General features: G+C 39.4%; 2 protein-coding genes across 3 annotated transcripts in view; one reads left to right on the top strand and one right to left on the bottom strand.

Annotated features, from left to right (window-relative positions):
• LOC126176767 (intraflagellar transport protein 172 homolog) overlaps window positions 1–5,227 on the top strand; it is a 387,842-nt gene extending 382,615 nt beyond the window's left edge. The window contains exons 30-32 of the mRNA XM_049923936.1: window positions 1,293–1,508; window positions 1,605–1,829; window positions 4,023–5,227. Of these exons, the coding sequence (XP_049779893.1) occupies window positions 1,293–1,508; window positions 1,605–1,829; window positions 4,023–4,301 (720 nt within the window). The 3' untranslated portion in view covers window positions 4,302–5,227. The remainder of the gene's footprint in view (window positions 1–1,292; window positions 1,509–1,604; window positions 1,830–4,022) is intronic.
• A 7,100-nt stretch (window positions 5,228–12,327) lies between these two features.
• Window positions 12,328–26,544, bottom strand: part of LOC126176768 (regulation of nuclear pre-mRNA domain-containing protein 1B) — an 82,684-nt gene continuing 68,467 nt past the window's right edge. Inside the window, exons 4-7 of one of the 2 annotated variants that reach the window (XM_049923938.1) lie at window positions 21,000–21,099; window positions 18,300–18,475; window positions 13,809–13,930; window positions 12,958–13,090 (exon numbers count right to left, since the gene is read on the bottom strand). In XM_049923938.1, coding sequence (XP_049779895.1) covers window positions 13,829–13,930; window positions 18,300–18,475; window positions 21,000–21,099 — 378 coding nt within the window. In that variant the 3' untranslated portion in view covers window positions 12,958–13,090; window positions 13,809–13,828. Of the gene's footprint in view, window positions 13,091–13,808; window positions 13,931–18,299; window positions 18,476–20,999; window positions 21,100–26,544 lie in introns of both variants that reach the window. The other variant, XM_049923937.1, reaches the window with a different exon arrangement.

A 26,544-nucleotide genomic window follows, 5' to 3' on the forward strand; every position in this document is an offset into this window, starting at 1 on the left:
AAGAAACATGATTCATCTGGCCAATTGACGTTTCCATTTTTCCATTGTCCAATCGTGATGATCTTGTGCTGCTGCAGTCTTAACTGGCAAAGTCATTGGGTCAACATGGGAACACGTAGGCATCGTTTTGTATGGACCCTTATGTTCAACAGTGTGCACTGAATAGTGTGCTCCGAAAAGCTTACGCACGCACCAACATTGTACTCTTGTCAGATGTGTCGCAGATTGCTCCATATCTTGCTTTACAGAGTGGGCAAGCCTCCAACCTCCACATTCTGTGATTACGCATGGATGTCCGACATCTTGCCACCTACTCCTAATTTCACAATCCTTCAACCACTTTCCACAGATGCTGACAACAGTAGCACATGAACAACCTAATCGTTTTGTCATTTGTGACATACTCTTTCCCATGCTGGTCATGACGATCTGCTCTTTATCAAAGTCGCTAATGGCAGTGGATTTCCCCATTTGCAACCTGTATCATCACTAGAATGATTCTCCATTCATTTCTGCTCTGCTTAAATACTTCCCTTACAGCCCCACACACCTGCAGTGCCACCAGGTGGCATTCAGCTTCACTGTGGATAGTGGTCATAATGTTTTGGCTCATCAATGTATGCATACCCATGAGAGGAGTGGGGGGGGGGGGCAATTTAACATATATGAGCCTTACAGTCTCACCCAAAAATCCTAAGTTTTTAAGAGTTCAGTATTTGTTGTGTAACTGTGTTTGTCCCTCATTGAAGCATCACTGTGTTTTCAGTTTTGAAGCAAGTGTTTAAGGGTAAATACTAAACTGTTGTGTTGGTTCATTTGACTGAACATTATATAAAAAATAAATAAATGGTAAGCCAATTTCTTTCTTCCTATTCAGTTTATCTCTTTTACTGTCAGCACAACAATGTCAATCCTAAGGGCCCGGGTTCGATTCCCGGCTGGGTAAGAGATTTTTCTCCGCTTAGGGACTGGTTGTTGCGTTGTCTTAATCATCATCATTTCATCCCCATCGATGCACAGGTCACCGAAGTGTCGCCAACTCGAAAGACCTGCACCCAGCGAACAGTATACCCGACGGGAGGCCCTAGCCATACGACATTTACATTTATCTCTTTTCTTAATGGGCTTATCTTTTTAGATGAAAGTATTGACAATATTATGTAAATAGACTTGATATTTACTGTATCAAAAGAATATATTACCCCACCTTTACCTTTATATAGCAATAATAGAAATATAGTGATGTGACAAAATTATTGTCTGAGTTATGAAGATTGTTTCTGTTTTTGCAGACTGAGGCAATGAAAACTACATCAGATGCTGGAAGCAAGCTGCATGATGAATTTGATTTGCTCTTAGTTATCACACATTATTATACTTCCCGGTGTGCCTTTCGGGATACTGAGTCTCTAAAACACATTGCTGCTAAGCTCTCTACAGCACTTTTGCGACATTCTGATATTATTCCTGCAGACAAAGCTTTCTTTGAGGCAGGCGTTGATGCGAGGGTTTGTGTTTTCTCATATTACTGGTTTTAAAACATTTCAAAACAGATAATTGTGTTCCTTTAATCATACAGAATTGTAAACGACCATTTGTTACAGGCAACTGGCCGTGATAGTGAGGCTTTTGTATTTCTCAATCATTACCTTGACCTGTGCGAGGCAATTGAAGAAAGTAACTTGGATCTCTTGGATCACAGTGATTTTGCCCTGACTGATTTCCCAAATGAAATTCCTCTACCAGTATCTACAAATATACCACAGTCTTTGCATGAAGAAGTGAAGGAGTGGGTTTTGGCTGTATCGATGGATCAAAAAGTGGATCAGGTACAAAATTTTGATTTTCCTTCGATGTGTTCATTTACGAAATGTACTTGTTTTATTGTTAATATTTTTTGTATTTCTATGTCGTAGAGTGCAAAAATTTGCAAAATAAACTGGAAGATGTTGGTGGAATTGTTGTCAGTGGAGGTTTCCTATGCATAGGTCATTCCGACTAGTAGAGAAGATGGATGGGTACTGGGATTACAGCTCATTTGCCTCTAGATAGTTTATGCAGTAATGGATTTCAAAATGTCATTTTTTGAATTGCCTGTTGACTTGGTGTTTCTATGAAAGTCATCAAATATTGAAAAGTCAAACAGAGGTTGCAAGTGTGAGTGGCACAAGCAGTTCTGTAAAAGTTACACAATCGATAAAAATAAAGACCAGTGAAGCAGCCAGATCACTTTCACCAATGACAAAAATATTCACCAAATTGTCCAAGAAAAGTACTAAACGAATGACACTGTGTCTTGTGACATATTTTAACATGGGACTGTTCACACCCTAGTGCATGATATTTTGAACATGCTTTACCTTTGTTTACATATGGCTCTGAAAATGCTGCCCTCTAAGCAGGAGCAGCTTGGGTATTAACAACATACCTTAATTTAATGGAACATACAGAAGACAACTTTCTGGAAACGATGAAAAATTTATGCTTCTGCATGCCTCGTAATCAGAATATTAGCCATGCAAATTAAGAACAAGAGCACGTCTAAAAAACCAAAAATTTGGCACAGACAAGAGATGGAAGTTCTTATGATTAAGCATTTGTTATTCACTCCTCTTCTTTTCTGAGGAGGGTAGTGATAAACAGTTTTTGGTGGACATGCTCTATTGCCCATAAGACATTATCAGAAGTAAATTTCCATAAAAGTTGATAGGAACCAATTAAGATTTTAATGCATTAAATTGCTATTTTAAAATTAGTTTAGCATGAATAATTTTACTTCATTGGAACAACTGAGTCAAGTGGCACAGTGATTAAAACATTAAAACTCCAGTGTGAGGTTGAAATTTCCTTTCAATCATTCATATTTCTGTGGTTTCAGTAAATCACTTCAGATGGATGTCAGGACAATTCCTTTGAATTGACCATGATTGGTTTCCTTTCCCATTCTTGCCAAATGAGCTGCTGACTGACACAAACCATTTAATGAAATAAGATTTCTCTTTTGCCTTCTTTCCCACCAATCTGTGAATGGAAGTTGCTGTGTACCAACCTAGTGACAGTTTCCTGGCAGTGTCGGAATTTTGAAATGCATGAAATTGGCAGTGCTGCATATGTGGTGTTCACATTTCACCACATACTGCTTAAGTTCTTGAGACATTTCACTCATCATCTTGGTTAGTTGGATGCTTAAACAGACCAAACTACTAGGTCATCAGTTCCTTTATCCTCGAACATAGAGGTCAATATGACTGCAGATCAGAGAGAGCCTACCGTGCAGAATCCAGAGAAGAAAAATCCCAAGGTCTACCAGTGTCTGTGAAGCTGAGGTAAGGGACAAAAAAGAAAGGGAGACAATTCATCTTCTTGACAGAAAATCTCTCTGGGAGATGGGCATCATGCTTATTTCTAATGTGGTTTATCTCTTCATTCAGCTTCCAGTTAAAGCATTGTTGGAATTAATTGGCAACTTTACAGAACTCTTTCGGCATATCCCCTTGTTTAACAACCTGATGCGGTGGTGATTAACCCCGTCATTTATCACCGGAAGTTGCCAACTTCTACATGGTGCATTTCCACACAAGAGCCCAAGAATCTACCATGCATAAGGCAATGTGTTTCTACTTGTATATGGATGACGCATCTGTAATCTGACCACATAGTATGGTCACACTTCAAAAAAATCTACAGCATATCAACCTAAACTATCCATATAAAAAATTAATGCTAGAAACAGAATGATACAGCTACTTTTTCTTGATGTTTTGGTAGAAGTTCCATGATTTGAACACTTTTCTATATAGCGTGTTCACTGTCAGATGAAGAAAGCCTCACTGAAGAACGGAGACACTTGAAGGAAGTTTTTAGAAAGATTGGGTATTCAGAACAATAGATCGAGTGTGACCTACAACAGTTGTGGCAGTTAACAGAACAGGAGAGCAAGAAACTACAGTTACAGATTTCACAAGAATTTCTGATGTTCATATGACCATGACCAATCCTAAATACATGTAATTCTGTTACAGGTACTGCCAGTGGATGAGAGAGGCTTGTACCCTTCAGCACTTTGCTCAAATGACAGTGCCGGTCCCATGGCACTTCCCTGTGTAGTGTCTGGATATCCTGTCCTCGCTCAGAAGGGCCGCACTCCCATTGAATTCAAAAGACCAGGTCGAGCAGCAAACAGAGAAGATTGGAATAAACTGTTGATGGCTGCAAAGATGAACCCAGAATCACACGTGACAGATATTATTGGGTTTATTGGAGAGTGGTGTGGAGGCACTCCAAGCTTTTCTTTCCAGTGATATGAAAAATGAATCTAACAAAAATGTTTGATATTTGTTTAATAGTTGATAAGAAGTGTCTGTCTGTAATGTAAGGCCTTAAGTTTCCTCAAGTGTGAGCTTCATGTATAACTTTTCAAAGGCCACCCAAGTCACCTTGCAGTGTCCTAGTAATCTACCAACAAGCTGTGTTGCCACTGCCAGGCAGTATTGACGCACTCATCCAGTGCATAATGTGTTTTTATGGCCACTAAATGAGTGGAAGGGTGCTTTTAACAATGTACAGTCTTATACTCTTTATGTAGTAGTGTGGTGTGCAATAGCTATCATTGGGCACAATAGCACATGAAAACTGCTTCCGAAATTTGTGTGTCACTACTTTTAAATGTGTGTATTGAAATTCACTGTTTTTAAAGTGACTGATTTATGTTATAAAGAGTGACAAGAGCAGCCATGTTTGTAGATTTGTTTTCATGTAAGATAAAGAAAATGCCTGGTGGCCCGACTCATTTTTAGGATAACGAAACAAATTTATTAATGGAATGAAGGGTGGAAGATATAAGCTCACCTGACTTGGCCTATCTTTGAAAATCCATTGATTATTCATAATGAGACACCACTATAATTAATGCTAACTGAGGATCTAATGTACTGAAAGATGTACTTTCTCATTTCATATTTTTGTGTGCTGTAATGGATAACGGATAACAACTGTGAGAAGCATGGAGTGCACTGAGAGAGTACACTTACTAGTGGTCCATCTTTGGGTGACATTTTTTGAGCAGAATGAAGATATTAAAGTTCACAACACTGTTTAATTAGCAATAACCTGTTAAACTGGCAACATGTTACTGTTCCTCATACAGATGTTATGCAAAGTTTCACTCAATGATGCATAGTTATTGTATATGTATGAGCAGCCATTGAAACTTAATAATAATAATAATAATAATAATATTCATCAGTTGGCTTTTTAATAGTGATTCTAATAAAGCATGCAATTTTAAATGCCGTTTACTTTTTCTCACCACTAATTTCATTTATCGCAGTGGGAGGCTGAGTGACTAAGAATCAATTTTCTTACTTCACACAGTATATGCTTCATTGTTTGCATATGAAAAGATAAAATTTTATCAGGCAAAAATTCATACTGGACATCTGCCTTTTGCCAAAACTGTATGACCAATTATCCCATCCAAGAATTTGTTACAGAAAGATTCAATGCTTCAGATTATTATGGGACCCTCTCATGTACATAACAAGAGAAGTAAACAAGGCCACTATTAGCTGAAGGCAACCAGTGTCACTACTGATGGCATCACTTCTTGCCAGAGGATTCATGAACTGGTCTGGTGGCACAGCTTTCGAAAAATTGCCCACTTCTCATCAGGGAATAGTAACTTGAGAGAATAGCATCTATAAAGAACATTTTCTCCTTACACACATGTTAGAAATGAAACACAAAGGGTTAAGAATATATGGAAGTCCTACATATAAACAACAGAGTAGAATTTTATATTATATGCTCGATAAGTGCAAATGACAAATTTTTCCATGTAGCTTCGAATGCCAAAAATCATATTTTACAGTTTTATTGATTATGTAAAAGAAGATATAATGAAAATCAACACAAAACCAGTCAAATATTTTTCAGCAGCACAAAAATTACTCCTCACAGTGAGGCAGTTCATGCCATAGTCATGAATTTTTTTTTCATAATGTTTCTTCGGTAGTTATCCATAATTTTGAACAATATTTATTAATTAGTTTGCAGCGAGTGGTCTCGCGGTAGCATTCTCACTTCCCTAGCACGGGGTCCCGGGTTCTACTCCCGGTGGGGTCAGGGATTTTCACCTGCCTCGAGATGACTGGGTGGTGTTGTATCATCTTCCTCATCACCATTCATCTCCATTACAGTTGGAGGAAGGAAACAGCAAACTGTCCCCATTAGGACCTTGCCCAGTATGGCGGTGCAGTCTCCCGCATCGTTCCCCTATGCTCTGTCAAGAAGCATGGGACTTCATTTCCATTCCATTTATTAGTTACTACACTCATGCTCATAAACTAAGGTAATTGCAGAATGAGGTGCCACACAATGTGGCACTACACAAAACTGGCGCTAATAGCAAAGGCACATAGGGAACACACACGTCACAGATCTGTACATCCACGGTATTGAGGAAACCATCCTGAAACACATGTGCTACAAAACGCCACTGTTTCCTGCGCATGTACCCCGACATCAATATGGGATATGATCACCATGCACCTGTACACAGGCCGCACAACGGGTTGACCTACTCTGGATCAGGTTGTTGAGCAGCTGCTGGGGTACAGCCCCCCATTCTTGCACCAGTGCCTGTCGGAGCTCCTGAAGTGTTGTAGGAGTTTGAAGACATGCAGCAAGACGTCGACTGAGAGCATCCTAGATGTGCTCAATGGGGTTTAGGTCTGGAGAACAGGCAGGCCACTCCATTTGCCTGGTATCTTCTTTTTGAAGGTACTCCTCCACGATGGCAGCTCAGTGGGGCTGTGCGTTACCATCCGTCAGGAGGAAGGTGGGACCCACTGCACCCCTGAAAAGGTGGAGGTGCAAAATGACATCCCGATACACCTGACCTGTTACAGTTCCTCTGTCAAGGACATGCAGGGGTGTACATGCACCAATCATAATCCCACCCCACACCATCAAACCACGACCTCCATACAGGTCCCTTTAAAGGACATTAAGGGGTGGGTTGGTATCTGGTTCCTGGTTCACGCCAGATGAAAACTCGGCTAGAATCACTGTTCAGACTATACCTGCACTCGTCCGTGAACATAACCCGAGACCACTGTTCCAATGACCATGCACTGTGTTCTAGACACCAGGCTCTCCCTTATGACCAGGGGTCAGTGGAATGCACCTTGCAGGTATCCAGGGGGGGGAGTTGAATAAACTGTGTCTGTTCAGTCATCTGTAGACTGTGTGTCTGGAGACAACTGTTCCAGTGGCTGCGGTAAGGTCTCGAGCAAGGCTACCTGCAGTACTCCGTGGCCGTCTGCGGGCACTGATGGTGAGATATCGGTCTTCTTGTGGTGGTGTACACTGTGGACGTCCCGTACTGTTGCACCTGGACATGTTTCCTGTCTGCTGGAATCGTTGCCATAATCTTGAGATCACACTCTGTGGCACATGGAGAGCCCGTGCTACGACCTGCTGTGTTTGACCAGCCTCCAGTCACCCTAGTATTCTACCCTCATAACATCATCATCAATATCTGTTCTTTGAGCCTTTTTCAACACACAGTCATCATTAGCACATCTGAAAACGTCTGCACACTTACTCACTGCACCATACTCTTGACATGCACCAACACACCTCTGCATATGTGGACTGCTGCCAGCACCACCATGCCACGACCGGTCAAATGCACCGCATAGTCATACCCTGAGGTGATTTAAACCCGCAAACCATCCACCAGAGCATTGTTTCACCACGTATCAGCATTATCCTTAATTTATGAGCATGAGTGTAGTAAAAAAATTAGCTAATAGTGAACAAGATTGATAAGAACATGTGCCACCAGTCCCTCATAGTTAATAGGCTTCATTTACTGCAATGGTGTGTCACAATTTTGAGCCACAAGAGTTGACAGGCAGCGGTCAAGCTCTGTGCCGGCAGCTCTGTACAGCTGCTAGCTGCCACCGGTCAGTCAGATTACGTAGCGACACAGTGCACCACAAGTCACAGGAGCCGCTAGTTGGCCCATGGCTAATAATGGCATAACACCCACTATCTCTTTCGTATATATAGGCATGGGTCGGAGAGGGACAGGGGTGTCACACACACACACACACACACACACACACACACACACACACACACACACACACACACACACACACAATGCATGCAATAGCAGTGAGCGTGCTGTCATAGCATTTCAAGAAGTACTGTGGGGAGGGGTTTCAGCACATGGCAAAACCAAGGTGAAACCACGTCCAGACCTGGAGTTTGGCGACCACACCTCATTACAGATGTCAGATATCATAGGCTGCTAAGACTGGTAAAATAGGGCAGGTGTCGAACTGAGGTGGAACTAACATCAGACTTCGCCTCCGCAGCCTAAGGACCCGTGTATGTGCCAATGTTAACATCACGACACAGGCAACTATGACTGAAATGAGCATGTGACCATTGGCACTGGACATTGGCGCAGCTGCATGGTCTGATGAATCCTGATATCTTCTTCATAATGCCGATGGGAGGGCACGAATACATTGTTTTTCCATGGAGCACCTCCTCGGCATCTGTACTGCAGGATGGAGACAAGTTCCCAGCGGCTCCATTATTCTCTGGGGAATATTCACATGGACAGAGTATCATACAGTGATTGCAGCCCACATTAACCCCTTCTCATCAGTCGTTTCCCGATGGCAGTGGCATTTTTCAACAAGATGTGATGCCATGTCACAAGGTCAGTAGTGTGATGGTGTAGTTCCGAGGAACACAGTGACATGTTCCAATTGATGTGCTGGCTCTACCAACTCGATCAAACACATCTGGGATGTGATTGAACGTTGTGTCAGAGGTAATCGGTCCCCCTCCCCAGAATTTACTGGAATAACGCGAGTTGTGTGAGATGATGTGGTGCTTACTCCCTCCAGTGACCCCAGCCAATGCCTCCTCACTGCTGTTATCCGTCCCCAAGGTGGATGTACCAGCTTCGAGATGGTTATAATGTTCTGCCTGGTCAGAGGGAGAGAGAGAGAGGGGGGGGGGGGGGGGCAGGTTAAGGTTTTATGTTTTCTTCTGCTGTAATGGGTCGTTTTGTGGTGAAAACAGGTATTATAAACAAACAATTTATATACAATATGTGAAAACTCTATTCGTCTGTATGGAGAAAAGATATAGTGGGGAAATAATTACGTTTTATTTGCTTTTACATTTGCATATCCATTATAAGAGAACCAGTTATGGTCTCCACATATTGTATATAAATTGTTTGTTCATAATATCTGTCGTTACAGGTAAATGAAAAATGCCGACCTCGGGGAAGATCAGTTTGGATTCCGTAGAAATGTAGGAACAAGCAAGGCAATACTTACCCTACCATTACCTTACATTTCTGGCAGTTGTAAACTTGGAGAGAGCTTTTGACAATGTTGACTGGAATACTCCCTTTCAAATTCTGAAGGTGGCAGGTGGAAAATACAGGGAGCAAATTGAGTATTTACAACTTGTACAGAAACCAGATGCCAGTTATAAGAGTTAAGGGGCATAAAGGAAAGCAGTGCTTGAGAAGACACATGGTTGTAGCCTATCCCCGATGTTATTCAATATGTATATTGAGCAAGTGATAAAGGAAACAAAAGAAAAATTCGGAGTAGGAATTAAAATCCAGGGAGAGGAAATAAAAACCTTGAGGTTCGCTGATGGCGTAATTCTGTCAGAAACAGCAAAGGACATGGAAGAGCTGATGAATGGAATGAACAGTGTCTTGAAAGGAGGATATAAGATGAACATTAAAAAAAAAATGAGGATAATGGAATGTAGACTAATTAAATCAGGTGATGCTGAGGGAATTAGATTAGAAAATGAGACGAAGTTGTAGATGAGTTTTGCTATTTGGGCAGCAATGCCTGATGATGATCAAAATAGAGAAGATATGAAATGTAGACTGGCGACAGCAAGGAATGCATTTGTGAATGAGAGAAATTTGTTAAGGTTGAGTATAGATTTAAGTGTCAGGAAGTCTTTTCAGAAATTATTTGTATGGAGTGTAGCCATGTCTGGAAGTGAAACATGGACGATGAACAGTTTAGACAGGAAGAGGGTAAAATTCGTAGAGGGAGACGAAGAGATGAATAAAGTAAGTAGATTCAGGAGGGTGTAAGTTGCAGCAGTTATTCAGAGATGAAGAGGCTTACACAGGATAGAATAGCATGGAGAGCTGCATCAAACCAGTCTTTGGACTGAAGATAACAACAACAACAACAACCACCACCTTTCTCCTGGAGATGCTAGTATCACAACACAGTGGGAGAACCTGTGCAGAGAGTGGAGTGAAAGTGAAAGATCTCAGGACAAGTTAAAGTTATAGTTGGTCCCTGAGTAACACAAATGGCCTAGTTGGTAGCACACTATCCACAAAGGTAGTCTGCTGTTCCCAAATACTAGTATGGCATACAGTTTTAAGTTTCCACACAGTGTGAGTGAGTATTACATCTAAGAACTGGAAGCATGTGGTAAAATTATTTTGTTAGAGAATACTTTTGTTTTGTATCGCCTTTTTTTATTGATAATGTTTTCCCCCCTTTGTAATGAAGTTATCTATAGTTTGGGAATAAAAGAGAACATTACAAGCAAACAGTGTAATTCAAGTAATTGGAGTGGGTATGTAAAAGAAAGTGACGGGCAGCTAAATTTTGTTAGAAACAGTTTACAATAGTATTCTCTCTTTAATATTTGGTAAACATAAATAGAAAATTTAAAACTGATGTATCATTGACAATAATGCATTTTTTAACTCACTGCACACCCCTTATGGCATTAACAGAATGTTTTGAGTAAGTTTTAGCTATTGCATCATGTGAAAGATGTCAGACATTTTGGGTGAAATAACTACCAAAGTTACTCCATTATATATAATGATTATGAATACTCAATATAATTACAAGACTATGGAAAACAAGACCTTTAAAACTTTAAGACAGTTTGCAGCTTTAAAAGTAAGCAAACTATGAAAGTTATGAGTGAGTGAATCAGCAATCCTGTCCTGAATGTATCATGTAAAGACACTGTGTGCTTCTATTCCTTCAAACAATATAACTATTTCTTTGAATACAGATTCAAGTTTTCAGTGTTAATCAGATAGCCTCACAGCTGTCCTCTTCCTTCCCAAGTAGCAGTGAAAGAAAATAAGTGCATACACAGTTTATTAGCAAATTAAAAATGGCAGAAACTCAGTGAACTGACTGTTATATAGTGACACTAGAGCTCAATCGGTTATTGTTTACTTTTCTGGGAAAATGAATCATAGCAATTAAGAGTATGTGTACACTTTTATCACTGAGTTAAGAACCATTAAATGACACAATCAGCCTCCTCTTAGCAACAGCCATCCGTTGTTACTGCATATATAATCATAAAAAATAAATAAAGTACAAAATTGAGGATACTGAGCCTAATATTTTATTGACAAAAGTTTATTCTGCAATATTTACAAACTGCACTTTCCAAATATTAAAACTATATCACTGAATACTGTATAATGCATTTCTTGAAAGCAAATTCATATCATCATTTATTACGAATAGCAAAATTCTGATTCTGCTTTGTCAGGCTGCAAGAATTCTGATTGTTACAGCACTCAAAGTTTAGCAAAAAGAATCTGTAACCCAGAACTTTTTTTTATTTACATGAACTAATATAGATTCCACAATAAATACAATTGTTCATCAGTGTAAACATTTGTGCATCTGAGAAGGACTCAGATTTAAAGATGGTGTTTGGTGTTATTGTCATGTTGCGAGCTAAATGTTACACACACTCACATATACACACAGCTTGTGTAATTTAGGAATTATTAAGATTTTGTTAAACAAGCAGTAAATTCAGCACTTGTCTATCGAAGAATAATAAACCATGAAGAAAGCAACAATTCTCTCTGTTAATCCCGAAATATTATAAATGACCAAATATGCAGATAAAAGTATAGCTGTGAGTTTTAAATACCCAATTAAAGCATTTTAATGGAAGGACAGAAATTTTACTGCAGTTCTTTCGGGAAGTGTGTGCAGCATTAAAAGATAGATGAAAGAGTATAAATATAAAACCATGTTGAGAATAACTTGCCAGTTATTGAAATGTGCTGTTGGAATAACACAGCAAACATCTGTCAAGCCATGCAATTTACTTCTTATAACAGGTTCAGTTCACAGAAATGAGACTTTTTTTTTGCATGGTCTCCTTAGAATGAGAGGGGGGAGGGGGGGGGAGGGAGAGAGAGAGAGAGAGAGAGAGAGAGAGAGAGAGAGAGAGAGAGAGAGAGAGTGGGGGGGGGGGGCGATATTGGGGGGGGGGGGGTTACTTTTCTGTTTAATATCAGCTGTCATTACTAAGAATGTGACCTTCTGTTTTAGACATGTGAAAAGATAAATAAAAGAAAATTTGAACTTGAGTTAATTTTTAGGTAATAACAGCAATAAATCAGATTGGTCAACAATAAATTTACTAACACATTTCAGTATACAACAACAATCATCGTGAGTAGGGAGGGTTACTGGCTTTTTATCTACATGATCGAAACATATTCATGCTACTTGCATGAACAAACAGGCAACTGGATTGCAAGCAAGGTGTTTTTCTTAACAAACAACAAAAATAAAATAAAAATTGGTGCTTCACAATGAAAGCTACTTTGTAATGTTCCAAAGTGCTCCACCAGAGACAGCTAACACATGAAACTGTGATAATTAAATGCTACATACTCTTGAAACATAGTTGACAAGCATTATGTTCAGTGTCTATTATATATATTTTTTAAAAAAACAAAAACAAAAGAAAAATGCAGCTTCAAGAGAACACATGTAAAAGCATATAACAATATTTGGTAATTTTCTATATACATGATCTATATACATAGCAGTCTTCTTGAATGAAAAAAAAAAAGTAGTCAGTGCAAACTAAAAAGATCTCCTGCAGATGGTAGAGGGGCCAGCCCTCCTGTCACATCCGGCAGTTGAGTCAAGTCTGGGAGATTCTGAATGTGAGACTTTATCTCCTGACGTACAACATACACCTTCTGTAGTTTCTCTTTGTATTCCTGGAGAACACAAAGGAAAAAATATATGGATTATTTTATTAACACATGTAAAATAATCAATGACATCTTATTATTTCAAAAAAATCCACAGTTTTATTATTAAGGTTCTTATACTCTACTTTATGAAGTGAGTGAAGGATAAATATTTGATTTTGTTCCATAACTTTTATGAATTTTCTGCTAAATTAGTATTTTTACCAACAAAATTGTGTCTTGCAGATTGACAGTGATTCTTTATTTTCAAACTGGGTATACTCTTAAATATTTCTAGTGGTCGTTATCACCCTTTTTCTTCACAGAAGCAGCAATTGTGTTCCTCAGTGACAACTGGAACCATTTAAAAATTTCCCACCAAAGGCATTGGACTTTTTTCAGTATACACAGATAAGAAATGTTACCAGTTATCAATCCGAATATTAGTTTCAACCCTTCAATGCTTTATTAGGGATGGTCCTACTGGAGGTGGTACAGACTGTGAAGCAGCCACTGAAGTTACAGATACCGTTTGAACATCATGCTTGACAACTGTCATCCAGCTGCCTCTTGGCCACTTTTGGCGGTGGCCATTCATGTGAGCAGCCAGCTGTTCAGTCTACTGTAGACTGCCATACAATGGTTACAGCTAAGTCAGTAGACTACATGGCTGCTTTCACAGGTGACCCTACTTCTGATGGGTAGTAAATGCCTGTGACTGGGCTGGAGTAGGTCTTCTACTCACCTCACATTAGATCATTGTCTTCATGTTTTCTTGTTTCTTAGAATCATCAACATAACTGCCACAAGCTTGCCTCGGTACATGTCTGCCAACCTCCATTTCATTATCACTACAGTGTGCTTCATCTGTAAAGGAGACCATATATAGAACACTAGTGCAACCCATTCTGGAATATTCCTCGAATGTTTGGGGACCTCACCAGTTTGGATTAAAGAAAGACATTGAAGCGATTCAGATGTGCGCTGCCAGATTTGTTACCGGTAGGTCTGATCAACACGAGTGTTACGGACGTGCTTCGTGAACTACAGGGGGGATACCTGGAGGAGAGCCAGCATTCTTTTCGTGGAAAACTATTAAGAAAATTTAGAGAACCAGCATTTGAAGCTGACTGCAGAATGACTCTACTGCCACCAACGTACATTTCGCATAAGGACCACAAAGATAAGGTAAGAGGAATTAGGGCTTGTGCAGAGGCCTATAGACAATCTTTTTTCCCTTGCTCTACTTGCATCACGTATCATACGGTGGCTCGCGGAGTACGTGTAGGTGTACATGTAGTGGGAGGATGACTGCTTCGGAGTCCGTGCCACCTGGATTCTTCCCACCACAACCACAACAACCAGCCAAAAACTTTTGTGCACTGCAAAGGTGGGAACTCTGTTTGCAACATATCCTCTATTCTCACAATCCTCTTGGCTTCAACCTTCACCAGTCCCCGTCTCAGACCTGCCTCTATCCTCTATGCCTCCTCTCCTGCTCCCACTCCCGCCTCACATATGCCTCTATGCACTATAGTGAGCAGGTTTGAACCGATTTAGATTGCATGAGTTATGCAGAGATGAATACATTTGTACAGCGTGGTAAGCCGCATCAAACCAGTCCTAAGCTGCTGCCGCCTGGATCATGTAAGCTGCATTAGCAGAGGCCCTGTCATCTTCAAACACTGCATCAATACTGAGGAAAAAACATTGTACCATGAGATGGATCTGATAAGTAGAAATAGTCACATAAATCTTTGGCAGTAATGAGATCTTGCAGAATGACCATGGGGCCCACGGAATACCACAATATGGCAGCCCAAATCATCACCGAACCCCCACCATGTTTCACTCTTAGGACATAAACTCGGCCAGAAGTTATAAACTCTGTGAAATGAGACTTGGTCAACCAAATGATTTTCTTCCATTGTTCTAGTCCAGGTGTTATGGCTTCAGCACCATGTTTTCCTGTTACAAGCATTTGCGTCACTGATGAGTGGTTTTGGATTTCCAGCTTGCCCTACAATTCCCTACTTAAGAAGCTCCCTTTGTGTTGTTTTAGTGCCAACAGGGCTTGCGAGTACAACATTCAGTTCTGTAGTGACTTTTGCAGCTGTCGTCCTCTTATTTATCATAACAATCATCTTCAATGGTCGTCTGTCACGATAACTCAAACATACACTGTCATACGTGTTTTGAGTTAACGAGTGATATTTTACCACTTCCCTTATCTGAGGTATAAATCTTCAATACTGTGCCTCTTGAAACATCAAACGCCTCAGCTCCCTTGATTACTGAAGCACCCAACATGAGAGCAGCAACAATTTGCTCACATTATAATTCACTTAGCTTCGACGTAATGCACTCACAACTTCACTGAAGACTGTTCTGACCAAGACTGCCACTTGCAATGTATGACACTGCACTGCAGCTGTTCATGTTCATACACATAAGTGCCGTCTACAGGCTTGGCCAGGATCTGCATTTATGTTCAAGCATCCTCTGATCCCATCATACCCACAACTTTGGAAATTCCAACATATTCAGAAGAAATAGCCAAATATTTGTGAGAATCATGATTACAAATTTCATTGCTGAAACTATCATCCCAGATAATGATACCAACATTATTATTATTATTATTATTTCTTTCCTTTCTCAGACCTTATGTCTGGTTAAAAATGGAAAGTGACGCGGACCTTGATCAAGCGTGACTTCCTTTTAACTGTGCGGTATATGTTACATTGCATTTAGGAGCTTTCGGGTAATTGAACATGTATCAATAATTACAGATTTTTGTAGTTGTATATATACACGTTTGGATGTAGCTGTACTGCGTTGATGCACTGGTGGATATTGTGTAGTATGACTCCTGTAGTTTATAGTATAATTGGTATAATGTCAACTTTATCCTGATGCCACATGTCCTTGACTTCCTCAGCCAGTTGGATGTATTTTTCAATTTTTTCTCCTGTTATCTTCTGTATATTTGTTGTATTGGGTATGGATATTTCGATTAGTTGTGTTAATTTCTTCTTTTTATTGTTGAGTATGATGTCAGGTTTGATATGTGGTGTTGTTTTATCTGTTGTAATGGTTCTGTTCCAGTATAATTTGTATTCATCATTCTCCAGTACATTTTGTGGTGCATACTTGTTTGTGGGTACGTGTTGTTTTATTAGTTTATGTTGTATGGCAAGTTGTTGATGTATTATTTTTGCTATATTGTCATGTCTTCTGGGGTATTCCATATTTGCTAGTATTGTACATCGGCTTGTGATGTGATCTACTGTTTCTATTTGTTGTTTGCAAAGCTTGCATTTACCTGTTGTGGTATTGGGATCTTTAATAATATACTTGCTGTAATATCTGGTGTTTATTGTTTGATCCTGTATTGTAATCATGAATCCTTCCGTCTCACTGTATATATTGCCTTTTCTTAGCCATGTGTTGGATGCATCTTGATCGATGTGTGGCTGTGTCAGATGATACGGGTGCTTGCAATGTAGTGTTTTCTTTTTCCAATTTACTTTCTTCGTATCTGTTGACGTTACATGATCTAAAGGGTTGTAGAAGTGGTTATGAAACTGCAATGGTGTAGACGATGTATTTATATGAGTGCTTTGTGTATTTTGCTAGTTTCTGCTCGTTCTAGAAAGAATTTTCTTAAATTGTCTACCTGTCCATAGTGTAGGTTTTTTTATGTCTATAAATCCCCTTCCTCCTTCCTTTCTGCTTAATGTCAATCTTTCTGTTGCTGAATGTATGCGATGTATTCTATATTTGTGGCATTGTGATCGTGTAAGTGTATTGAGTGCTTCTAGGTCTGTGTTACTCCATTTCACTACTCCAAATGAGTAGGTCAATATTGGTATAGCATAAGTATTTATAGCTTTTGTCTTGTTTCTTGCTGTCAATTCTGTTTTCAGTATTTTTGGTAGTCTTTGTCTATATTTTTCTTTTAGTTCTTCTTTAATATTTGTATTCTCTATTCCTATTTCTTGTCTGTATCCTAGATATTTATAGGCATCTGTTTTTTCCATTGCTTCTATGCAGTCGCTGTGGTTATCCAACATGTAATCTTCTTGTTTAGTGTGTTTTCCCTTGACTATGCTATTTTTCTTACATTTGTCTGTTCCAAAAGCCTTATTTATATCATTGCTGAATACTTCTGTTATCTTTAGTAATTGGTTGAGTTGCTGATTTGTTGCTGCCAGTAGTTTTAGATCATCCATGTATAGTAAATGTGTGATTTTGTGTTGGTATGTTCCAGTAATATTATATCTATAATTTGTATTATTTAGCATGTTGGATAGTGGGTTCAGAGCAAGGCAGAACCAGAAAGGACTTAAAGAGTCTCCTTGGTATATTCCACGCTTAATCTGTTTTGGCTGTGATGTGATATTATTTGAATTTGTTTGGATATTAAGTGTGGTTTACCAATTCTTCATTACTATGTTTAGGAACGGTATCAATTTAGGATCTACTTTGTATATTTCCCATATTTGTAGTAACCATGAGTGGGGTACATTATCAAAAGCTTTTTGGTAATCAATGTATGCGTAGTGTAGAGACCTTTGTTTGGTTTTAGCTTGATATGTCACCTCTGCATCTATTATCAGTTGCTCTTTACATCCTCGTGCTCCTTTGCAGCAGCTTTTTTGTTCTTCATTTATTATTATTATTATTAATAAAAACAGTTGCCATAGGTGACTGGCTTAAATAGTAAACGGAAAAGGAAGTAAAGTTAAAAGTTTATGTAAGTAATTTCATTTTGTTTATTTTATTTTTCCTTGTATTATCAAAATTTAGGCTATCAATACCTGACATGTAAGTGTTAAATACATATAATATTTAGGCAGATTTTTTATATCAATAAAACAGTTTATAGTTTTGATTAGCCACAATATGTTAGAAACAGAATTTTCACACGGTGCCTTTCCTGAAGCCACCACTAATGCAGTACACATTTAACTGCTAGTCTCCATATCAGATTCACGTAGCCTGTCCAGCCATAATACAAGACTCAGTGGGGGAAAAAATATGGCAAAAGAGAACAGAAAAGGGAGAAGGAATGAAATAGGGTTGTGCTTTTAGAAGGAAAGGCTATGTGAGGGTTAAAAAGAAAAGGAGTGAGAGGTACAAGAGATCTGTGAGAAGAAGAGGGAAGATTAAGGCAAAATTAGGCAGAGTGAGGGGACAGGAAGGACCTATTATTTATTACACTGTTCCTTACCTCTAACCTCTGTTCAGCTTGTGCATAGAGTTCTCTCTGAGCCTGAATAAAATCTCTCATCATTGAGGAAACTTTCTTCCTGTCTTCCATTTCAGCTGCAAGGCGACTGTTATATTCTAGTAGTAACTGTACAGCTTCATTGACTTGTACTGCTAGTTTCTCCGCTGTTGCTTTATCTGTTGGAAAAAAAAAAAAACTATTACAAAATCAATAACATTATGTTAAAAGCACATCGTAGTGAACCAGCTATCAATCACTGAACAGAAATCAGCAGTTGTAGCACTTTGTCCATACACATTTGTGTATTTTATGAGTGTTACTTCTGTAGGATAGATTTTAGTACTGCATAGCAGAATCTGTCCAACTTATAAAGGAACTGCTCAGCACACCACTTTTTTTGTGAAGTATGGTACAACAAAATAAAACAAATACTGAAGTAATTACTTTCCTAATACACTATTAGGATAATACTTATTGTTTCCTGTTATCATTCAGAGAGATACAACTGGTAAAGATGCTTTTGGTAATAAAATGTTGAATGTATCTGTATCTCTTTGGATTATATCAATACTGTATGCATAACTTTGTTTGTGAACTTTTGGTATATTACTGTAATTGTAAACCAAGTAGTTAAGAGGCATTCATTAACTGTACAGTTATAAAGCAACATGTAAACATGTGGTACTGGACTGAAATTTCATTTTGTAAATGATTTTATTAAATAGTGGAAATGTATTTTGGCTGGTGTGCAGTGAAAGATTTAACAATCATTAAAAAACTGACATGGAGACAACATCCTGGTTCACAATATCATTTCGCAGTACATATATCCAAGCAGCAACCCAATGCTTTTGCAGCAAGCAGAATCGAACAGCCAATCAAAAATTTCTACATGAATGGGCACAATGTTGAACAATTAACATCACTGACCTCCACTTGCTCTATAGTCATCACACAAATGGAAGATTACTTATATATATGCCTGATTTTGTTGGCTCCTTGATTATTTAAGCCCACAGAGCAAGGAAAGGTGCTTCACTGCTTTAGACTATAAGATCAGACAGCTACACAAATTTATTATTTTTTTGTGAGCTGTTCTTCCTGGACTTGCATCCAGGAGGTTTCTCATTATTAGGGATGCCAACATCTGGTTGAAGACTGAGCCCATTAGAATAATAGCAGCCGGATCTGGCAGCAAGTCCAGTGAACACTCAGTATGGTAACTAGGGGATCAGATGGTCTCATCTGATATGTGGAGGAGTCTCTCCCAGCAGCTATTGAATCCTCATGGTACAGCTGGCTGCAAATCATGGCTCATGTCAGCACCTACAATGTCTGTTGCCTCTGAGACCACCTTTATTTCCTTTCAGCAAATTATTGAAGTGGTGATAGCATTACTCACATGGTGTGAGCATAGCTTATGATTTGTAGTATCATTCTCAGAATTGTGACTTCCTTATCTGGAGCCTACAGGAAGGCTGAAACCAGTGGCTACAATCACTGGTGGAGATTTCTTGATCTGTGCTATCACATCCGCCACAATACATCAGGCATGTACTACACTTTGGAAGCAACTGCTCAAGTAGCAGACTGTGTGTGGTATGTTCACAAAAGATTTTTAGGTTAGAGAATTCTGCATACTGAATGACATGATACTGGTACACCACAGAGTTACGAGTTGGTGACCTGCAGTTGCTGGGCTGGGAACACCCATCAATCCAGGCCACAGAAAAAAAAACTTCAACCTAATAATTAACTTCAACAAGTATTTAGTATAGGTTCCAACAATTACTCTTGCTCATTGATGGAATGAATCTGCAGATAATACTTTAAACAGAAAGTTGGCTAAAACTAAAAGGCTGCCAGGCAAGCTATGGAGAGGTGCATGGTGGAAATAACTAGACACACAGGAAAACAAACAAATGAATCAGAGAGCATATTGGAATGACATATATAATTGTGAGTCATAAAAGTGACATGAAGGAGGGTGGGGGCATATAACCAGATGAACAGATGGGAGATAGATCAAAAAATGTTAAAAGACTTAAAATAATATCACAATGGAAAGCGTGCATATGAAACTAGAAAACAAGGAGTCACAACAAAGATATTTCCGAAGAATCTATAGAGACATCAGAAGCAAACCTTTACCCAGCAGTGGATGTTGAAGGGTGGTGGTGGTGGTGGTGGTGGTGGTGGTGGTGGTGGTGGTATGAAGGTGTTATTGCTTTGAGATCCCCTACATTAACAAAACCCTCTTCTTTTCAGGTATTCTTCTTCATGTAGATTTATATTCTCTCCTCCAACAGGAAATTACAAACTGTGAAGAATAATCTTTAAATCCAGCCATTAACACAGTGAAGGGATTCTTTGGTTGGCCCCCATAATTACAACATAATGGCTTACTGTTAACTGCATCCTATTTCAACACAGCTGCAATGTAACAGTTGAATATGCAAGCAACTATTACTATAGCACAACGTAAGATTAACTTCAACTAATAGCACTTGAGTGGTAAGTAGAGCATGGGAGAGGAGGAAACAAGGATGGGAGGGACGGAGAAACAGACATATAATACTGTCATTATGCAAATAATTAAAAGTGTGGAATCTGCTGCTTTTCTTTATTTCATCAGGGCACATCAGAAACAGAAATAAATCACTGACCTAGTATTTACTAGTCATCCTAGTAATCACATACCTTCTAATTTATTCAAAAGCGAAACTTCGGAAACTTCTGGTGGCAGACTAGCTATTCTCTCCCTTACAGCTGCATCACTCGAAGCAGAGTTCTCTAGTTCCTGTAAAATTAATAATAAAAATATCACTATTTGGAGGACATTGTGCATATACTGATGACACACTACGAATATATCATGACAGACTTGTAAACCCCCTCAGCACATGACACCAGCAACACGACAGACACCATGGGTGTGTGAAGACAAATTGTGTGTGCATGCTATACAGGCCCATATATTTCTAGCCGCCTGTCCTGCTGTCTTTCATCTATCACATATTTGTCCACCCTCTGCATCTAAATCTAGTACAAACACTAATTCTTTTTGCACCACAAATTTGTGTGTGTGTGTGTGTGTGTGTGTGTGTGTGCGTGTGTAATCTAGCAAAACACAAATAAAAAAAAGACTAAAGTAATTACCTGAGAATGGTTTAGCTTGAAATATAAACTGTTAGAATCACATATAAATAATTAAGGATATGGTAAAAATGATTTCCCATATTTTCATTATCAGTAGTTTTTCCGCCTTGCGGCAAGTCCAGGCAAGTTACTTTGGCATCTCTCCTTGTGCTGCACTTTCTTCTTTAGTTACACATAGTTATAACTTTCTTCCCTGACTGTCCATTAGTTGGTACCTTGTCCTTTCCCTCTCTTTCCCTTTACCATTCCTTCAGTTCCCTGCTAGAGAACGCACTGGTGCATCAGGATATGGCCTCACCAACTTTTCTCTCTTTTCTTGAATGTGGCAATGGCCTTGCCGCAGTGGATACACCAGTTCCTGTCAGATCACCGTAGTTAAGCGCTGTCGGATGTGGCCGGCACTTGGATGGGCGACCATCCGGGTGCCATTTTTTGGGGTGCACTCAGCCTCGTGATGCCAATTGAAGAGCCACTCAAGTGAATACTAGTGGCTCCAGTCAAAGAAAACCATCATAATGACTGGGAGAGTGGTGTGCTGACCACACGCCCCTCCTATCCACATCCTCAACAAAGGATGGCACAGCAATCGGATGATCTCGATGGGCCACCAGTGGCCTGAAGATGGAGTGCTTTCCCTTAGTGTGTCGTAGAAGGTTTCCATTCTCTCCACCTCTTCTTAACACCTCCTTATCCCTCACACTGTCTTTCCAACTTACACCCTCTTCCAATGAATCCAGCCTTCTTTGCTCATCTTCTCGCAACGTCAAGCTATCTATCTGCACTATATAAACTAAGCTCTGTGTATACGATTAAGCCAATCTTTTCCTTGGGCTTTTATTCAACAGTGTTTATAACAATTTCCTCACTTTGTTGTATGCTTCTTTGGCTCAATTCTATTTCTGTGTCAAATTTTAGGTCCCGCGTTATAATATTTCCCAAGAAGTTGAATTTTGCAACCTACTCTAATTGTTAGCCATCTGTTTTCCTCTCTCCTTTTCCTCCCAGTATCTAACTGCTGGAATTTTTTTATTTATTTTCAATCTGTATTCACAACTGCTTTTTAGACCTTCCATAATTTTATATGCACTTTATTGGATTCCATAAACACAACCATGTCATCAGTAAAACATATACAAACCACTCTTTTACCTCCTACACACTCTCCCCTCATTGGTCATGCACTCTCCTATGATCTCTTCCATGTAAATGTCGAACAGCATAGATGCAAGACAACATCTTAGTTTGACTTTTTCCTATTCTTAACCCCTCCATCAGTTCTTCACTGACCAACTCTAGCTTTTTGCTCAAGATATAACTCCTTAAATAATTTTCTTTCTTTGCAGTCAATGCCGTGTTTCCTTAGTATATGCACGAATATATCCCACCTCACCCTATTAATAACTTTTTCCAAATCATCGCATAAATCTTCCTCAAGAGCATTCTGATTACATCACTCACACATGCACAAGTAGTAAAATTATAATATCCACTGTCTACCTCTCCACCTTACTTTGGTCGCACTAAGTACATCCAGTTTTATTTTGTCCCTCTCATGTATATAATTTTCTACTTTGTCTTGTGCAGAAGTGTCAAAACATTCCATGTTCCAACCTTTATGGTTTTCCGGTAGATTAATAATTTTTATTTATGGACCGTCTGACAGCAACTGAATAAAACACAATTTTAGTGCCATACGCGTTTCGCCTTTATTTTCTGCAAGGCATCATCAGTGGCCTGGAATATGTACATATGTTATCTATTTTATTTACATTTTTGTCATTGTGCCTATAGGTTATAAACAGTTCTGGTGGTTGGTATTTCCTATTAAGTAGTAATGTTTAGAACTGTACTTACAGGTTGCGTGGACAATTTCCTACATGTTACGCTCCTGTTGCATTTTTGGTGTTGTTCTTCTTCTTATGAACGCCAATTTGCAGTTTTTTTCGCCATTCCACAACACTATGCACAGAACGCTTGTTTTAAAGCAATGTTTTGGTTTCTGTTCACGACTGTCAAATGTTTTCGCCAAAGATCGAATGTTATTGCCAAACTTATGGTTTTCCCTTACATCAATTTACTCCATGGCAGGGGAGTGTGAAGCAGGTCTTTCACCAGATTACTCAGCAGTTACACAAGAAGACGAAAGGAGTTTAGAGGGTAGAGCATATAAGGGGATAAAGAGAGGGAGAGGGTAGGTTGAGGGGAGGAAAGGAAAGGAGAGGAGACGAGAGGAGAGGAAGGCAGTGGTGAAGAGAGAGATGGAGGGGGGCGAGTAAAGGAAAGTGGTGGAAAAAAGGAGGGAGGAAAGGCAGAATCTTTTACTGTCCCTCTGCCCACCCCCTCTCCTTGACTCTCCATGTCTCCCAAAATGTAAAAACAGTTAGTAGAGAAAAACATGAAAGTCATGAGGGGCAAGAGGAACTGTTAGGAAACAGAAACATTATTAATATGTTCTATGCAATATGGCACAATGGTAAATTTTGAAAGCAGTGTTAGCAGGCCTTCTATGATAGCAGGCGTGAAGGAAATACATCAAACTGTGCAGCAGGTAGCGACAGATGGTTACCATGGAGCACTGGAGAGGTGCCGAGCACATTGTTGCTGTACGAGCCTTTAACCGATACAGTGACTGTTAGGCAGCTGCACGACAAGAGTTTCACCTCCACTATCAGAATCTCCTTCATTGTCAAAATCCCTCATTACCGCAATCACAATGTGGGATTGGAATTTTGAAAAGACTGGTTTAGTTTTGAAGAAAACCCCGAGTGGAGTTGTATGTACCCTTGAAACTGCCAGAGTTGCCACAAAAGGTGACATTGTCATTCAGTATGAAAAATTGCCTTGTCACTGGAGACATTAAAGCATTAAAAGAATACTGCTTCAGTTTCAATTTCATCTGAACAAACTTCAAATTGAGATGATGATGTTTGGTTTGTGGGGCGCTCAACTGCGTGGTTATCAGCGCCCGTACAATTACCCAATCTTTGCTCAGTCCAATTTCGCCACTTTCCTGGATGATGATGAAATGATGATGACAACACAAACACCCAGTCATCTCGAGGCAGGTGAAAATCCCTGACCCCGCCGGGAATCGAACCCGGGACCCCGTGCTCGGAAAGCGAGAACGCTACCGCGAGACCACGAGCGGCGGACAACAACAACAAACTTCAAATTGCGCAACAGCTCTACCCTAATGACTGTGTTCAGTGACATTAAATTTGCTAGTGTCAGTAAAGATGCAAACTTGATTCAATATCTTTAGGGCCAATGAAGCCCATTTTTATTTCAGTGATTTCATGAAAAAGCCAAACTGAACTCAAGGGAACACCACCCACCTTCATCAATGTTAATTAAAAAGCAACAAAGTTACCATATTGCATGCAGTGAACTTTCAAGGGGTTACAGACCATTCCTTTTTGACAATGGATGTGGTGTGCTGTCGCTGTGATGTCTAAACATATTTCAGCATGTTAGAAACATTTGTGGCACCAGGACTCCATACAATTCCAAATCTTGATATTCAGCACACCTGTTTTCAACAAACTGGAACCACTTCAACTGCTACTACTCTATGGCAGTAGTGAAAAGTATGTTTGGGCATCGTGTAATTTCCAGGAAGGCTAACTATATATGGCTCTTGAGCTTTCAGTCTATGACTTTTTTTGTGGGGGTCATCTGAAGAGTGCCATGTACCAAGAATGCCAGCTCACCTCTGTATGAAAAAAAAGAAATCATTGTTCTTACAGGTGACAAATTGCACTGCATTCAAGAAAATCTACAGCAACTGTTGTTTATCAGTCACAGGCTAGCTACATATGCTGCCAGTGTGGTGTTGTCACTCTGCAGGTTTTGCCTAGCCATGCCCTCCAATGAATTAGTTTCTGCAGCTGGTAGGAATATGTTCTGAATGAAATGTTGTTGATTATTCTTTCCCATTTTCCCAGATTTTGAGATGCTGATTACACGATTTTTGCAACTAAACAGTCCATTTTTTTATTTTTGGTCCTCATCTGCCTTGCGGTTCTTGAAGACAGATATACAGCTGCAGAAACAATAAACCAGTCATACTTATCACTGGCATTATCAGAAATGAATGTGTCATTGCACACATTGGTTGGCAACCGACTCAGTCTTTTTTTTTTTTCACCTCAAAATGATAAGTGCAGTGTGCACACAGCTCTTTCAGAAACCTGACTGATCAGCATTATAAACAGCAGTTGCAGGGATAACAGCAAGTTTCTTCTTTACATCAGCTATGAATTTCTCTATAGCATTGTCTATCACTGGCAACTGCTCTATACATTTACTTGGTATTTTTGTGAGTTCCTATTCTGTATGATTTCTTGAACCGGTGTAGCCAGGTTGACGAAGTCTGTAAATCAGCAATGTTCATGTCAGATGCAATTTGGAGGGCCCAGTCTCAGAGATTTCCATCGGTAACAGCGCACGGCCTCTCACGAGCAGTTCCAAATCTTTCAAACAGTTTTTCATTCTGATGGTTTCGGGTTTCCGTTTGGCGTATATCTCTTACTTCATGCTATTCATTCTTCCATTTGTACAGTCCACGCTCCAATTTTACGAACAATAACACCTTTGCACACTGCGTAACTTTAAGCATTTTTTCCCTCCTTCATTTCACCAATATTTCACTGTCTTTTCTTTGTCACTGAATGCTGTTGCAGTACGTATTTTTTTTTAGGCTTCAAAAGTATTCTTCTTCAGAACTGTTACTGGCACAACCAACATCATCCAAACCACAATTCATGGAATCAACACAGTTATTTCCGATTTCTTCTAACATAGCCACAATTTCAAACGAATTACTGATATCATTTGAATCAATGTCAAGGAAATCAACTAACAAATGACACATATGTATGTCTTCAGGAGAAGTAGGTCATTTCGGCTGCAAACCACCTTCTTCATATTTCATCATTGCTAAACTGAGAACATTAATTGGATTTCACATTACTGTTAAGCTGGAAGGAAAAAAGAGTACTACTTGCAGGCATGCCTTAAGAAAGCACAATAAATATTCATCCAGCTTTATCTGTACTGTCAATACTTACCAATACTGCAAAAAGTA

This window comes from Schistocerca cancellata, chromosome 3, assembly GCF_023864275.1.
Source record: "Schistocerca cancellata isolate TAMUIC-IGC-003103 chromosome 3, iqSchCanc2.1, whole genome shotgun sequence".
Lineage (NCBI taxonomy): Eukaryota > Metazoa > Arthropoda > Insecta > Orthoptera > Acrididae > Schistocerca > Schistocerca cancellata.